This window comes from Electrona antarctica, assembly GCF_951216825.1.
Source record: "Electrona antarctica genome assembly, chromosome: 14".
NCBI classification, from domain to species: domain Eukaryota; kingdom Metazoa; phylum Chordata; class Actinopteri; order Myctophiformes; family Myctophidae; genus Electrona; species Electrona antarctica.
This window is the reverse complement of record NC_136795.1, coordinates 6,791,712-6,808,643: the sequence shown is the minus strand read 5'-3', so window position 1 is coordinate 6,808,643 and position 16,932 is coordinate 6,791,712. Positions and strand designations below refer to the sequence as shown.

The following is a 16,932-nucleotide window of genomic DNA, read 5'->3' as shown; positions in this document are numbered from 1 at the left end:
CTGACCGTTAGGGCAGGACACTCTGGCCCACCCCTGGCCAGGCGACTTCTTGTAAGTCTTCTCTACACTGCCACTTTTGGTGTCGTGTATCCTTCACAGGATAGGCAGAGGCAGTCGCACAGTAGTATGGTGCCACCATACCGGTCAGGAAGTATGAGTTTCCATGTTTCCGCCTCAATTTGTTTTTCATATTGGGCGGGCTATACGCGACTTGAGGTTCGTTTTTGGTTACCACTGCAGCCGAATCATCTACTGCAGCTTCTCGATGAAGTGCTTTGGCCTCCCCACAGACAGAATCCCCTGTCACAGTTTAGGGAGAGGGTGCATTCTCACCCGGGTCACCTTCGGCTGCGTAAACTGACCACTGACAATCATGCCTATTGTCCGAACCCTACTTGATTCTTGTGCATCCTGCACCAGGGCGTTGCACGCCAACACAAGTAAACTGTGGTTTAGTTGAGACAAAGCACCACCATGTTGCTCTGTGTTTTCAATACCTGCCTGTGATATTGGCAGCCTTAACCTCTCCACCAGGAGAGTAATTGTGATTGAGAACTGTTATGAGAGCCTATTATGTTAGACCTACCACATGCACTTGGTGGTCAGAACGGCTCTTCATTGGCTATGATGGCTCTAATAAAGGTTGCGCTCTCTCTGGACAGCGCCTGTCACACTTTATTGTGGGTATGCCATCAGCCACGCTGACGGGGCGAGCAATCGCCCCCTACCATCTGGTACGAGGTACCACTCTACCAGGTTTGGATGGACTTTGTCCCCAGCCCTTGGATCGGGCCGTTCTCAAATGGCTATCTGCTAGTACCATTTGCCCTCACTGCGACCCTACGGAAGTGAGTAGGTTGTCTTCAGGCCCTGCCCGGTGCCTGAGACTGGGATGCCGATGGGTCTGGGTTTACCATTCGCCAATCCCTCTTATGTCTTCAAGGACTTTCTGCCTTTCACGTTGGCTAGCCTATCATTTTTAGTTTGCTCCACAGCCAGGCATGGAGCATTCTATAGGCACCTGCCTATTGTGCCCTGTCCGGGCTCTGTGGCACGGCATAGCTGTGATGGCTGTTTGGTTGTTTTTGTCTGTGATAAAGGGCACAGGAAGGGCTGTGCCTTGATTCAACAGAGACTAACGCAACACTTAGAGGTACTTTGATTGTTGCGTTGAGGTAGATTTCTTCAGTAGGCCTCAAGGCCTCCCCAGAGGCATTTTGACATGCCAGACCAGGGGGTGGACATCTGTGCTGCAGTGCAGCCAAATGGGCTCCATCTGTTTTGGGCTTTTGCCAAGAGTCAGCCAACCTGACTCCCTCACCCTGTGGTGACGGCTGTTTGGCTGTCCATTAGATCTGCAAACCGACCTCGGTAAGCGCAGATTCCTCGTGACCATGTTGGTATGAGTCATCCAGGTGATGAAATCACCGCCCTCTGGCGGTCAGTAGGTATGAAATAGAACGCAAGTTATGTATATAACTATGGTTCTATGAATACCGGATGACCGCCAGAGTTCATTGTCACTCGGAATCCCGACGAAAATATTTCATGAGGATGAACCCCCCCCCCCCCCCCCCCCCACACACACACACACACACACACACACACACACACACACACACACACACACACACACACACACACACACACACACACACACACACACACACACACACACACACACACACACACACACACACACACACACACACACACACACACACACACACACACACACACCTGTTTGCTGTACGTGTCATCAAACATGTTGTTCATGATGTCCTCCGCCAGCTTGGCTTCGTCAGGGTCGGCAGCTCGTCCCACCCAGGTGTAAACGATGCCCTGGTTGTCCGTGCTCTCAAAGGGGACCTGAGACACACACACACAAACACACACACCTTGTACCTCGTGGTATGGCCTTGCACATGGATTGCATATCAATATGCTGCACACTGCGCTGAATGTAAATTAGCCAGGTGACACTGGACAGGGTGAGGTGGCTGTTTATGAAAACTAAGTACTGTACAACACCGAGTTTGAAAGACGACGTCCTTCAATCTCAAGCTGTTTCACTTGCGGCCATTCCACGATTCAAAAGACACTCACCTTGAGAATATAGCAGAACTCTGAATTGAGATGACTGGAGTCTGTTCCGATCTGGATAGTCCTGAGACAGAGAACGAACAAGTTAACCCATTTTGACCTGAGATCAGATTTTAAAAAGGTCTTCTTGAAAATGACAGTTTTCTGAAAAAGCTATGTTTCTATGTCAGTGGTTCTTTGATTTTTCAAAAATAGCAGGCCTACAAGCTCGTAGCGCGCCACTCGGTGGCGCGCTACGAGCTTGTAGGTCTTGTAGATCTGCTATTTTTCAATAGCTAAAGCATAACATAATGCTAACACCAAAAGGGGTTCCCGCCCAAAATGCGTTAAACACGAGAATGGAACAGAATATGCTAAGGGAGACCCTACGGCTGTGCGGATGTGTGCGGATGTGTGCGTGGGGTTGTACCTGGTACAGAGGGCACTGCCATTGGTGCGAATGTGGTAGAGAGAGGGCTGGGCCGAGTCCGTCTTCAGTTTCCTCTTCCCTTTATGAACGATGAACTTCCTTTTGAAATGCGAGAGGAACTTGAGGTTCTCCTGCTGCTGCGTCATACGCACCACCTAAACATGAAACACAATAAACCTTTATTCATATATAGTGCTTTTCACACAGGATGCAAGCTAAATGTGATTCACAGCAGTGGTCAAGGAGCCCCAAATTGACACTAATTAGCCTGCGGACCCCTATAAGAGAATATTCTTTACGGCTCTAGCAGAGATTCTCAACCCGTTTAATGTCAAGGACAACCCAGTTTGACATGCATTAGTCTACGTACGGACCCCCGTTTAATGGCATTTCTATCTCTGGGACCCCCAATTTATATGTAAGATCAAGGGGGTATCGCCCGGGGGTATTTGGAACCATTAAATCAATGCGCCCAGTGATTTGCAGCTTCAGAGATGTAGCTAGATGTAGCCAAAATACCCTTTGGAGGATTGGCAACCAACGTAGGTATGATTACTTCTAACGCAACTGGCATACCTCTAGTTTGCCGGGGAAGAGGCTCTCAAACTACTGTGACTGTTTCTGTCAGTCGAATTGACATATTGGTTGTTCAGTTTGACCCACCAGTTTTAGAGATATGGCTTATAGATTAATGTCTTGCAGAAAACAGGCTTGAAAGGTGAACTTCTGTGGACTCTAACATTACACCTAGCTACATGTTTAAGCATTTATTTCATATTTATCAGCTCCGACATATATTGCAGACATCTAGCTCTAGTATGTGAGCAAAGAAACCCTGTTTTTCTCCTCTCCTGAACAGTTAGTCTTGCCGCCATGACTGTCTCTGTATCAAAAAGAGAGTCACAACTGTCATACTGCATACCTCCAGTTTGCCGGGGAAGAGGCTCTCAAACTTCTTCTGCAGGGAGAAGGTAAAGGTGAGCCAGCCCATGTTGGAGGCCTGCCGGCCCTGCCAGAAGTACACCACGCACTGGAAGTCCTCCTCTGGCTGCTTGTCGTCGTCCTCCTCTGCGCCTCCTTCACCTCCACCTCCTCCTCTGACTCGTCCTCCTCGCCCCACTATCGCCTCCTTGTCCTTGTCATCGTCCTCGTACTCCACTGCCACCCAGTATCTGTGGAAATGTGGTTGCATTGTTTAAAGCAAAATACAATCTCACGGCTGAAAAATGTTGCTAGGCCAAGTCCTAATACTGTATGTAATACAGAGCCACCACACACTAGTGCTGTTTTGGTAGCCAAACAAGCCATACAGCTAACCAGTTGAAGAAATTGCAGATTGGGGCGTTAACGATTGCGGTTATATATCTCTGAGATCATTAGGGTTTTCTGGAACCGAAACTAGGCTATCTACAAGCTTGCAACACGTAACGTGTTGTAAGCTTACAGTACATTTTTGATGCAGGACACACTTCTATAGATATAGGAGACATGCCGACTTCTATGGAATCCAGTGGCGACTGAGAACTTTAATCCATGCGGTCGGAGGTCAGAAGAACGGTTTCCCTCTTGCAGCGACCAAAGGACTGCTGACATTGTGCTTTACTAGGGCTGTCATTTAACGACGTTTAATGCAATCAGATACTAGGGCTTTCCTGTTTAGATGTATGAGCTGTCAAGGACAGAAAGTATTTTTTTTTTTTGTGTTACCGCATAACTCTATGCTTAGATGGGACTCCCTCAGGGGTAGGGTTGGGATTCGGAACCGGGTCCATTTCAGACCCGGTTCCGACATTGCGGATCCGGAGCCGGTTCCATCGTTTTTTTATTAACGGTTCCCCAAACGGATCTCATCAGTCGTCATTTAGCTCCGCTGTGTCTGTGTGTGCATGCATGCAAGCAGAGCCTGGGGTGACGTCACCCCACCTACACGAGTGAGTGAGGTCGGGGTACGGCCACTGTTCTGTGCATTCAGCGACCGCCGCGGAGCGAGGGGGACAGTATGTCGCACAGATCATAGATATATATATCTATGGCACAGATCTCCAAAGTGTGGTTAACAGAGAGGGAAATGACTGAGGCTGAGCACGCAACGTGCAATAAATGCGACGCTATAGTTCCTGCAAAGGTTGTTGCAACTTGTACCAGTTGCACCGCGTCCACATTGAGGAAACATCAAAATCAATATGCCTACACGAGTCCACAACTCACGAGAATATCTTGGCGTTTGTGAGCCATGCGGAAAGCCGTGCCCGCTCTCCCCGCAGCTCCACCACAGCTGGCGGGGGACGATCTGATGCAAGGCTGGTTTACTTTCCCCAGGCTAGTAACGTAATAGAAAATAAAAACTACTATCGTCTACAGAGCTTTTCATTAGGCGTATTGTACAACTGTTGTTAATGGTGTTAATTTAGAACGCCAATGACTCGATGTCTTTCTGTCTGATATTTTATGAATCACGTTAACTATAGAGCCAAATCAATTTGTCTGCACTTATTTTTACAACTTATAAGCAACTCAACTGCTTTTGATTTGGCTCTAAATTAATCGCGTGAATGTTGAGAGCCCAGCGTTTAGGTGCATATCTCCATAGATTTATACTTTATAAACAGTTTGCAGAAAAAAGCACAGGAACGTAGCCTACAGTTCAATACAAGGTCTGCTAAGAGGATTTTATAATCCAAGAAAGCACTATGACTTGTTTCCATTAGGGTAAGGGGTCCTTCATATTAAATTAATCTGAACATTAAGACATTTGTCACCACAACAATATCATTATTGCAATGTGTACTGTATATTTAATATAAAGTATACAAATTGCAATATATATACAGTACAAATTGCAACAATGATATTGTAGCAGCTAGCCACCACAACAATATCATTGTTGGTGGTGGTGGTGGTGGTGAAGTTTAAATAATAGTGCCACCTCGTAATTGTAAAGTGCATTTTCAATAATTGATTTAATGAATTTGTGTTTATTATGTACTTGGTTAGGTTAGTTATAATATAAGCATAATCTATGACAGAAAAAAAGGGGAAAAAATAATATTAGGATCCGTTAAGGGAACCGTTAGGATCCGGAACCGTTAAGAGGGATCCGGGAAGGATCCGGAACCGTTAAAATCCTAACGAATACCAACCCTACTCAGGGGTCCTTGAGGGAGTTCCAGGGGCTCCCAAGCTAAATGATAGTTTGGAACCAAATGGACCCTTATGGGTCTGTAACTCTGTGAGTGTACAAATGTGTACAAATTTAAGAAGACGTCCTAAGGTGGTCTTAAAAGGTGGTTAATAGGCCTATAACAACATGCCCAGAGTTAATGTGGTTAAATAAACACACAAACACATTATGTTGCATCGTCCACACACCTGCACAGGAAGACGTAGCAGTCCTGGGTGTGCATGTGTCCGAACTCCTCCTCGGGCAGACGGGCAAACTTCTTCCCCTCCAGCACGAAGCCCTCCATGCCGTCCAGGTCCTCGTTCCACTCCTCCATCATCTGCTCCGCCTGGAGAACACAGTCACCAAACGTTCTGCTATGGAACTGTACTGCTGTCCAGTGTTGATTTGAATACTACGATGAAAAATGTCCGTTGACTACCTTTTTTCACTGACAAAAACTAAATGGAAACTAAACGATAACTAAGCTATGATGACTAAGAACTAAGAATAAATATATTGACAATTTCGTCAACAAATACAAACTAGACTAAAATGTTAGGAAGGGACTAGTGGACAAGAGCTCCAGTATAAGTCATTTTACACTTGGTTTGAATGCTGAAATAGCTGATCTACAAGCTCACAAACGCATCGCAGCGCGACGCGTTGTAGGCTCGACTAAAACTAGACTAACACTAAAACATTCCAGGTGACTAAAACTAAATGAAGTTTCATTCCAAAGACTATGACTAGACTAAAATAGAAATTTGCTGCCAACAACAACACTGCTGCTGTCACAGCCAAGCTAGCTCTGCCTCCGGCAGAATTGATCATTCAGGGTTCCCACTAGGGTTGTCCAGATCCCATCACGTGATCGGAAATCGGGGCCGATCACCTCCATGTTCAAATGATCGTAATCGGTACGGGAGCAAACAAACGTGATCGGGACATCGCTAGTCCCCACATATTATTAACGATGAACTTTCTAAACTTTAACGTTAACCAGGGTGCTATCAATGCCCCAAGACCTCGAGCGAAGGCTTCACGTTCACCAAAAAAATACGTTAATCACGGTGCAACATGTTGTTAGCATGTAGATCTATTACTTTTGTCACGTGACATGATCTGATATCCTGTATACATTAGGCCGCCTACACACAGCCTGTGCAGCACAGCACTGCATTTTAATGTTACATTATTCACGTAATGTTATTTTATGAACAAAATCACTAGCTAAAAACAATGTATATCCGATAATTTTTCAAAAACATTTGATTAATTACAAGCCTGGTTTTTCTTTTTCTTTTTTTTTAGAGAGAGAGAGAGAGATGGGGAGTGACACGCGACAAAGGGCGTCAGGCTCGGGAGTCGAACCCGCAGCACGCCGTCCGGCTGGCTTGGCAGCCTAGGTGCCCAGACGGTTGAGCTAACCGTCCCGGCCACAAGCCTGGTTTTTCCAACATAATCATTTCCATGGGGAACATGGGAAGGAACACTGTTCAGTGAAATGCTGGCCAGGCTATTTTAGAGAAGCAACTTGTTGTGGTGATGGAAGATCTTTCCGGTCTGAGCAGCAGAGACGGCTTCCGTTACTCGGCTCTTGGGAGCTGTAGTTCCAGACTATATATAGCGTTCAGGAGCTGTAGTTCCAGACTCTATATAGCATTCAGGAGCTGTAGTTCCAGACTCTATATAGCATTCAGGAGCTGTAGTTCCAGACTCTATATAGCATTCGGAAATTGTGGAATAGTTGTCTGGCTACGCGAGAGAGATGTATGTTTCTTTGTTTTACCTCAGTGAGGGCCATGGTTGGTTGTCTGGGGAGGAAGAGGGCGGTGAGGTCAGCCTTCATCTGGTCTTTCTTCTCTGCATCCTTCTTCACCTGGACACACACACACACACACACACACACACACACACACACACACACACACACACACACACACACACACACACACACACACACACACACACACACACACACACACACACACACACACACACACACACACACACACACACACACACACACACACACACACACCAAGTTGACCATGAAATTACAGTTGTATTGGTCAGCTGAGTTGATCAATTTACAAGCCACGACACACACATTCCTAATTTGTGGGTCCCCCCCACCATGCATGCACACACGCTTACCTTGCCCTGTAGATTATCTTTTGCTTTCTGGTCTACATTTTCAGCTGCTCTGGTGTAGTCCACCTTCAACACATCATCCCAGTTCTTAAACTTAGACTTGTACACCTTGGGCAGAGGAGAAGAAGACAATTAGTCACTTAACGCTACAATTCATTACGGGATGCTACAGCTAACAGACGGTAAATAATATACTATTAATTCTGGATTAATAGACATTAAAGAAACCCAAGATTTCCCGGGATTGGCACACAAGGGTGCAAGCAATATTTGCGGGCTTGGCATTGATTGGGTTAAAAGGTGTGTGTGTGTGCATGTGTTAACCCATTCAGGGCCCTTTGGTGTTTTAAGCATTATGTTATACTTTAGCTATTGAAAAATAGCAGATCTACAAACTCATAGAGCTTGTAGATCTGCTATTTTTTTTATGTGCCGGAAATCTTTGAATATATATTCTTTCAGAGCGAACGTTTTTAACTCAAACTTTGCTTCTGGGGGGGTCCCTGGAACAACATATTTTCAGATGGGGGACGGCGGCCAATTACATATATTTTTGGGGGTCCTTGACATGAAAATGTTTGAGAACGCCTGACATATAAACATGGGTTTTTCAGAAAACCGTCAGGATTTAGAAAGCCTTTTTTTCTTTTAGAATCGTCCTGCAGGTCTAAATGGGGTTAACAACGTTACCTGGCACTCGGTGCCCTCCAGGTTGCGTGTGACGGTGGCGTGTTTGGGCCGGTGCAGCATGGAGCAGATCTCCTGGCCCAGCTTGAGAGCGGCGGCGCGCACCAGGCGGGGAGACTTCCGTCCGATCCAGATGAACACGTCCGACCAGCAGTCCAGGATGTACACGCCCTTGGTGTCCAGGAGAGACTGCAGCTGCACGGAGGACAGAGGGAGATTTAAATTGTATTGTAAAAATCACACCCGTGTGAACCGAGTGGTGCAACTGCCCCCCCCCCCCCCCTCTCTCTCTCATTAGCAGGCAACAGTGCAGCACTATCTCTCTCTCTCCGTTTCTGGCACAACAGCGCCACTTTTGCCCCTACTGGTACTCATAGTCACATAGGTTAACACATAGGTTAACACAGACATTGCTGTTCCTTGGAGTGGTTGTACCACTCAAAAAATTAGCTGAACCCATTCTAGGCAGGAATTCCATTTGGTGTTTTAAGCATTAGGTTATTTATGCTTTAGCCATTGAAAAATAGCAGATCTACAAGCTCGTAGCGCGGCACCGAGTGCCACGCTACAAGCTTGTAGGTCTGCTATTTCTTTTTAATCGTGAAAATGTGGTGCAAATCTTTGAATATATATATATATTCAGAGCAAACGTTTTTAACTCAAATCTTTGCTTCTGGGGAGGTCCCTGGAACAACATATTTTCAGATGGGGGTCGGTGGCCAATTACATATACTTTTTGGGGGTCCTTGACATGAAATATTGAGAACCACTGATACAGAAACATGAGGTTTTTCAGAAAACCGTCATGATTTAGAAGGCATTTTTTAGAATCGTTCCCAGGTCTAAAATGGATAAAGGTGGTTCTGAGATGGACGAGGGAGGGAGGGATGGAAGGAAGCGGGAAAGAGTGAGCGAGATGGGCAGAAACGGATGGGAGAGAACACGGGTGAAAATAACAGGAGAGGGGGGAGAGAGAGGGACACGGAGAGGTAGGGAAATGAAAATCACGTTTTAACAAATTGATTCCAAACCGCTAGTCTACATTTAGAGCTGCCTGCAACTAGGGATGTTAATAGTTCATTGTTAATCGGCGTTAAGAAATTCTTCAATTAAACTTAAAAAAAATCACACCCGTTTGAAGTAAGGGGCGCTCTGGTCATCGTACATCATCATGGATCACCTCATACTGGCCAATCATAATGCCTGTTGCCACAGATTTACGTCATATTTGGCGGACATTTGTCCTAATTTCTCCTTTGATTGTCGATGGCAAATATGAGACGTGTGGGGACAAGATGACGTAAATCTTCCCTTCCATTGTCAATGGCATTTAATGTTTGTGTTGCGGACATTTTATGGGGGGGAAAAGCTGTATATAGGGGTGGTTAGCGCCCCTCAAAAACTAACAATAAATCGAAAATTCTGCAGGTCTATCATTGGGCGGTTTTCTGTGAATGGTGCGACTGAGGAACACGCATGTGGGCCGGTCCCTCTCACCTTGGTAGCCACAGAAAGGTCTCTGCTTTTGCATGTGATGTGACAGGCAAGACAGTGCACATCTATAAGGTTATCAATGACCAATTAATTAATTAATCGATAATTGACATCCCTAGGAGCAACTAGCCTTTTTTTTTACCAGCATATATTTTGGTGAAGTTGTAAATGGCACATATGAGACCTTTTCACATGATACATTACTAAACCTACAATTCAATTACTGCAGTTGATTTGCTCAACTCTGTTGCATGGTTAACCCATTTTGGGCGGGAACCCCTTTTGGTGTTAGCATTATGTTATGCTTTAGCTATTCAAAAATAGCAGATCTACAAGCTCATAGCGCGCCACCGAGTGGCGCGCTACGAGCTTGTAGGTCTGCTATTTTTGAAAAATCGAAGAACGACTGACATAGAAACATAGCTTTTTCAGAAAACTGTCAGGATATAGAAGACTGATCTCAGGTCAAAATAGGTTAATCGATAAGTCAAATGTTTGTGTATCTGCACCTACAAAACACCACACTGACCCACAGTGAGCGTCCAGCAGAGGTACTGTACCTACCAGTCTGAGCTCTGGCACCGTGTCCAGTTTGACCTTGGCGTTTTTGTGTTCCACAGACAGCTTGTAGTTGATCTGAGGCAGCTCCAAGTAGCCCAGACCCAGACCCACCTACGCACACACACACACACACACACACACACACACACGCACACGCACACACGCATGTAAATAAACAGGTAAATAAATGCACAGTAGAGCTCTTCGCCGGTGCCCCCGATTCCGAAAATACCCGAGTGGACCCGAGACCCGCACGGGACGGAGCCGTGTTTTATCGTAATCAATTGGGCAGGGTCGGAATCGGCCGCATCCCCCGCGGACCTCGGGTCTGTCAATCATTATGTTTAATCCCGAGTGGATCCGAGAAGACCCGTAGGCTACTGTGTGTGTGTGTGTACTGTCATTTTTTATGTTTGCAAATGTTAATAAAACATTCAGTGTGTGTCAGTCTGACTGTAGACTCTCTGTCCGCTGCATGTGCGCTCTGCCCCGTCCTGGCTTGCCTTGTGCTGATTTGAATGAAAACACCGGTGTGCAATTCTACTTTATATCACGGATCCCGACAACAGTGTTGACCTCAACAAGGTGAAAGCAAACTAGCAAAGCTCAAAGCAACTCGATCTCTCTCTCTCTGTTTGAGAACCACTGATATAGAATTTTTTTATGAAATTTTATTTCATGTTGAAAATAGTGGAAATGGCAGATTTACAAGCCAGAAATGCGCCACAGAGGCAAAAGCGCTACCGACTGCACCACCGTGCCACCCTTAGTTGTTTTCATGTTTTGTTTTGTTTTGTTACCTTATATAGTTTGGGTCTGACGGGGGAGAAGTCGTCCGGCACGTGCTTCCTGATCTCGTCGGGCTGTCCTCCCAGGACCTCCCAGTAGCCCGGAGGCTCCTGGTTCTGGACCAGGGTGGTGATCTCTGCCTTGCCCTTGCGCTCGTTCTTATTGATCTTCTCCGCGAACAGCCTTTAGGGATGACAACGGTACATCATGTGTAAATCACTGTAATTGTGAGACATGTGTCAAACTCTATATGCTCAAAGCTAATTGTAAGCATTCCATTTAACCCATTTTGACCTGAGATCAGATTCTAAAAATGTCTGTTTGAAAATGACAGTTTTCTGAAAAAGCTATGTTTCTATGTCAGTCGTATTTCGATTTTTCAAAAATAGCAGACCTACAAGCTTGTAGCGCGCCACTCGGTGGCGCGCTATGAGCTTGTAGATCTGCCATTTTTAAATAGCTAAAGCATAACATAATGCCAACACCAAAAGGGGTTCCCGTCCAAAATGGGTTAAGACCACATCTGTGTCACCTTATAGCTTTTAACCACTTTAACCATTATTTTACACTTTAGCTATTGAATTATTATTATTAATTTCTTTTTAATCTTAAAAACGTGTGCACATCTTTAAATATATATTCTTTCACAACGAACGTTTTTAACTCATATCTTTGCGTCTGGGGGTGTCTGGAACAACATATTTTGAGATGGGGGGGTCCGCAGCATTTTTTTGGCGTCCTTGGTTACTATGTTGGTGACCACCAACATAGTAACATAAGTTAACATAAGTTTTTCAGGAAGCCGTTAGGATTTAGAAGACATTATTTTGTAGAATGAGGTCCTCAGGTCCTCAGGTCTTAATCATGGCTAAAATCTCAGAATTTTGTGTGTGTGTGTGTGTGTGTGCGTGCGTGCGTGCGTGCGTGCGTGTGTGACGTGCGTGTGTGCTAACCTGGCTTTGGTAGTACCACTGAGTGTGGCGTTGGCTCCTCTCCAGATAAAGATTTCCAGGCCAGTGTCCAGCAGGAAAACAAACCTACGGACGGAGGGACATAAACATTTTTTTTAATTTAGATTTAGTCAGTCATTTGAATAAAACTGTGTGTGTGTGTGTGTGTGTGTGTGTGTGTGTGTGTGTGTGTGTGTGTGCGTGCGTGCGTGCGTGCGTTACCGTGGGTCCAGGGAGGAGGCCTTCAGGGGAACAGACTCTAACCGGATGTTCTTCTTGCCATAAACTCTGTACAACCTGGAGGAAGAAGCAAAGCAGCCACCATCTGGTTAAGAACACTATGACATTATAGATGGGGACAAAATCAGGATTCAAAAGTGTTTAAGCTTCTGGTAAATGGAAATGGAACCAAATGGACCATTTGTACACCATGAGTTACACACCCATACAGGGCCATTTGAAACACCATGAGTTACACACCCGTACAGGGCCATTTGTACACCATGAGTTACACACCCATACAGGGCCATTTGTACACCATGAGTTACACACCCGTACAGGGCCATTTGTACACCATGAGTTACACACCCATACAGGGCCATTTGTACACCATGAGTTACACACCCGTACAGGGCCATTTGAAACACCATGAGTTACACACCCATACAGGGCCATTTGTACACCATGAGTTACACACCCATACAGGGCCATTTGTACACCATGAGTTACACACCCATACAGGGCCATTTGTACACCATGAGTTACACACCCATACAGGGCCATTTGTACACCATGAGTTACACACCCATACAGGGCCATTTGTACACCATGAGTTACACACCCATACAGGGCCATTTGAAACACCATGAGTTACACACCCATACAGGGCCATTTGAAACACCATGAGTTACACACCCGTACAGGGCCATTTGTACACCATGAGTTACACACCCATACAGGGCCAGAATGGAACGGAGCCTTCATTAGTATCATGAACACTGACTGTTTGACCAAAATGGAACAGAGCCTTCATTAGTATCATTAACACTGACTCTGTTTGATCAGAATGGAACGGAGCCTTCATTAGTATCATTAACACTGACTCTGTTTGATCAGAATGGAACAGAGCCTTCATTAGTATCATTAACACTGACTCTGTTTGATCAGAATGGAACGGAGCCTTCATTAGTATCATTAACACTGACTCCGTTTGATCAGAATGGAACGAAGCCTTCATTAGTATCATTAACACTGACTCTGTTTGATCAGAATGGAACGAAGCCTTCATTAGTATCATCGCTAACGGAAGCAGGGAAGGGGCCACAATGGTGTGTGTGCCTATTCTCATGACGCATTTTGCAGTTTAAAGCGCTTCACTAAAAGGCTCACCTGACAGTGTAGGATGTGTCCTCCACAGTGTAGAAGCCACTGGCTGTTCCTCCCTCGATGTAGGAGATCTCGTTGTCAAAGACCTACAATATCACACGGGCACTTTTATTAGCTAGGGAGGGAGCCAGGTACAAGTTGTGAGATCCATTATTTATGTTTGTTTGTCGGGATCCGATGGTAATTCATTAGTCCGACATGCGGGAACAACGGTGGGACTAGCGCTGCTCCTGCTCCTGTGCTTGCGGTTATGGTTGGGTTTGGGTAGGTTGTCGGTCTAATGACTGTCGCACCAATAATAGTGAACTAAAGCCTGTACCCTTGTTTGTCTTGTTTGCTTTAACAGTCATAGTTGTAAGCATTTAGCATTTCATTTTAAGCAAAACCAACCACAAGTTCTCTGTATGAAAGATTACGCCACTCGACAGAAAGTATTACAAGTAGCAGAAATATGCTTGTGGATGGATCTATGGCGCACGCGTGTATATAGGGTATTCGCATGCATAGTGAGTGGCAAATTGAGTGGCAAAGTGAGTGACAAAATGAGTTGAACGTTGTTTACTGCAATGAGATAGGACTTTACTATTTAAAAGATATATTTCAGATATATTTCAAAGATATATTTCAACGTACGGCGCTGAACTCCTCGCTCTCGTCGCCCATCTCCTCGCGTATGGTCCTGCACTCGGCTCCCAGGAAGTTCCTGAGGTTGACGGCGTGGATGGCGGAGCCAGCCTTCTTGTCCAGCGTGGCTTCCTGTCCGATCCAGTAGAAGATCTGCCAGTTCAGCGCTCCATTGTCATCCAGGAAGGTCTGCATGGAAAGACATAGATATTAAAAACAAATAGCTGATTCATTGGCCGCTGAGGTTCATTGGAGCGACCTGTATCGACGTGAGGGCGGAAGTGCGCCAGAGGTGCACTTCCGCCTGAAAACAGGAGGGCGGGCCGCTTTACGTGTAGAAGCCAGTGTAAAATGGACGCGCCCATGCAATGATCTAGTCGGTGTGTGAAAAGAATCAAATTTCACCTAACCTCGCCTCACCAGGCTTTCCCCCACCTCGGACATTTCACCCAACACTATAATACTCGATTCCCCCCTCCCCTCCTGTTTCTCCAGGAGGAGGATCTTGCGAGATGGGGGCTCTGTCTCTCGGAAAAAAACATGATGAACGGAACGCTGCCTAAACACATATGCACCGAATCGGCATTGCATAACGTCTGCAACACACATGGACAGATGCATGTTTCCTTCTTCATACTGTAGCGACCAAACGATCCCCGAGCCTACAATATTACGAACTAACCACAGTATCGAGGGGCCGCCACGACAACAGACAGTGTACCGTTGGTGGCTCACGTATCGCCATGCAGAGCCGTCATAATCGGAGATCGCTCGGACGTGTGATTGTAACGCTTTTTTATTCATTATAATTGTAGTGATAAGACCGCAATGAACGCGTCGGGGACGTAATCGACCCGGGTGTAATGTATAACGAACTTTTCCGCGTCCTAAACCGTGGTGTTGTGATCTGTGGAAGTAATTTTTTCCTTGTCAGCGACATCACAGCCGGGCTGCATGCCCAGGCATGTTCCCCTATACTAGCTTGAAAAACAAAATCAGCTGATGATGACAACGCGTCTCACCGTTATACTATAGTTCTGAACCGAACGGTGGAAGGGGACTTTTTATAGCCGTACGGATCAAGACTTTTGCTGCCCAATGTGCCCATGACCCCCCCCCCCCCCCCCCCCCCCAATGTTACTGCGATCAAGACAATGAAATCAGTGAGAGATTAGGCGAGGCGAGGCAATCATCATCCTCATCTAAAGAAAGCAGAGTTATGAAGGTTTATAGTCAGACATTGACATTTGACAGGCAGATATAACAATAAACACAATAAATATGCTATACATCCTATACACCGAATGAAAGCCCTGAATGTGTACTTTTACGAGGAAAAGAGTAAACATTGATCCCATGTACAGTTTGTCATAAATTGGCTACTGGATGCACATTGCGCCCACCAGATATAACTGCAGAGAAGACCCAAACTCAATATTCACAAAATAAGGCCTATAGCGACATATAAATACTATATACCGTATGAAACAGAAGACTCTCTGCTTTCATAAGAAAAAAACTTCTACTGTAGTAATAATAATAATAATAAAAATCACACCCATGTGAAGTGAGTGGTGCAACTCTGTCCCATATTCTGTTCTCTGCTTATTCAATACAGCTCGCTATATACGGACTGAGGCAGAAAGTCATGTAAACCTTTCATTTACAGTTTGGTCTGTAAACTTCTACTGTAATAATAAAAATCACACCCCTGTGAAGTGAGCGTTGCAACTGTTCTGTACTTATTCACTACAGCTCGCTATATACGGACTGAGACAGAAAGTCATGTAAACCTTTTATTTACAGTTTGGTCTGTAAACTTCTACTAATAATAATAAAAATCACACCCCTGTGAAGTGAGCGGTGCAACTGTTCTCTACAGTTGCACCGCGCAACTGTAGAGAACAGTTGCACCGCTCACTTTCTGCCTCAGTCCGTATATAGCGAGCTGTATTGAATAAGCAGAGAACAGAATATGGGACAGAGTTGCACCACTCACTTCACATGGGTGTGATTTTTAGTATTACTACAGTAGAAGTTTTTTTCTTATGAAAGCAGAGAGTCTTCTGTTTCATACGGTATATAGTATTTATATGTCGCTATAGGCCTTATTTTGTGAATATTGAGGAGTTCACGTCCATGTCTTCTCTGAAGTTATCTGGTGGGCACAAGCTGCATTCAATAACCAATTACTGTCTAACTGTAGATGGGATCAATGTGTACTGTTTTCCTCGTAAAAGTACACATTCAGGGCTTTCATTCGGTGTATAGGATGTATAGGATATTTATTGGGTTCAATTTTATATCTGCCTGTCAATGTCTCTGACTTTAAACCATCCATAACTCTGCTCGCTGTTCAAGATAACCACTTCCAGGCAAATACAGGTGTTGCAAAAAGGTCAATATCTCCAGAATGGAACATGGTAAAATCAAAATGTATTTTTTAAATTGAAATGGACAAGTTCAGCTTTCTTTTGATGTATGCGTGTGATTCTCGCTATAAGAGAACATTTTGCTGTGGGCCCCCGAACAAGGCCTTTGTGCAATGTTAAACGGTAGCAACATCAAAATAGGCCTGGGGAGATTCTGTAGCAATCAAAGTGTTTAATAAC

At 45.2% G+C, this 16,932-nt stretch overlaps 1 protein-coding gene across 1 annotated transcript in view; it reads right to left on the bottom strand.

The window, feature by feature from the left end:
- Positions 1 to 16,932, bottom strand: part of flii (FLII actin remodeling protein) — a 47,156-nt gene that overhangs the window by 11,176 nt on the left and 19,048 nt on the right. Inside the window, exons 14-27 of the mRNA XM_079519681.1 lie at positions 14,330 to 14,509; positions 13,700 to 13,782; positions 12,533 to 12,607; positions 12,314 to 12,397; positions 11,372 to 11,543; positions 10,575 to 10,682; positions 8,520 to 8,711; positions 7,833 to 7,937; positions 7,465 to 7,554; positions 5,882 to 6,021; positions 3,435 to 3,684; positions 2,513 to 2,667; positions 2,107 to 2,167; positions 1,741 to 1,869 (exon numbers count right to left, since the gene is read on the bottom strand). Of these exons, the coding sequence (XP_079375807.1) occupies positions 1,741 to 1,869; positions 2,107 to 2,167; positions 2,513 to 2,667; positions 3,435 to 3,684; positions 5,882 to 6,021; positions 7,465 to 7,554; positions 7,833 to 7,937; positions 8,520 to 8,711; positions 10,575 to 10,682; positions 11,372 to 11,543; positions 12,314 to 12,397; positions 12,533 to 12,607; positions 13,700 to 13,782; positions 14,330 to 14,509 (1,824 nt within the window). The remainder of the gene's footprint in view (positions 1 to 1,740; positions 1,870 to 2,106; positions 2,168 to 2,512; positions 2,668 to 3,434; positions 3,685 to 5,881; positions 6,022 to 7,464; positions 7,555 to 7,832; positions 7,938 to 8,519; positions 8,712 to 10,574; positions 10,683 to 11,371; positions 11,544 to 12,313; positions 12,398 to 12,532; positions 12,608 to 13,699; positions 13,783 to 14,329; positions 14,510 to 16,932) is intronic.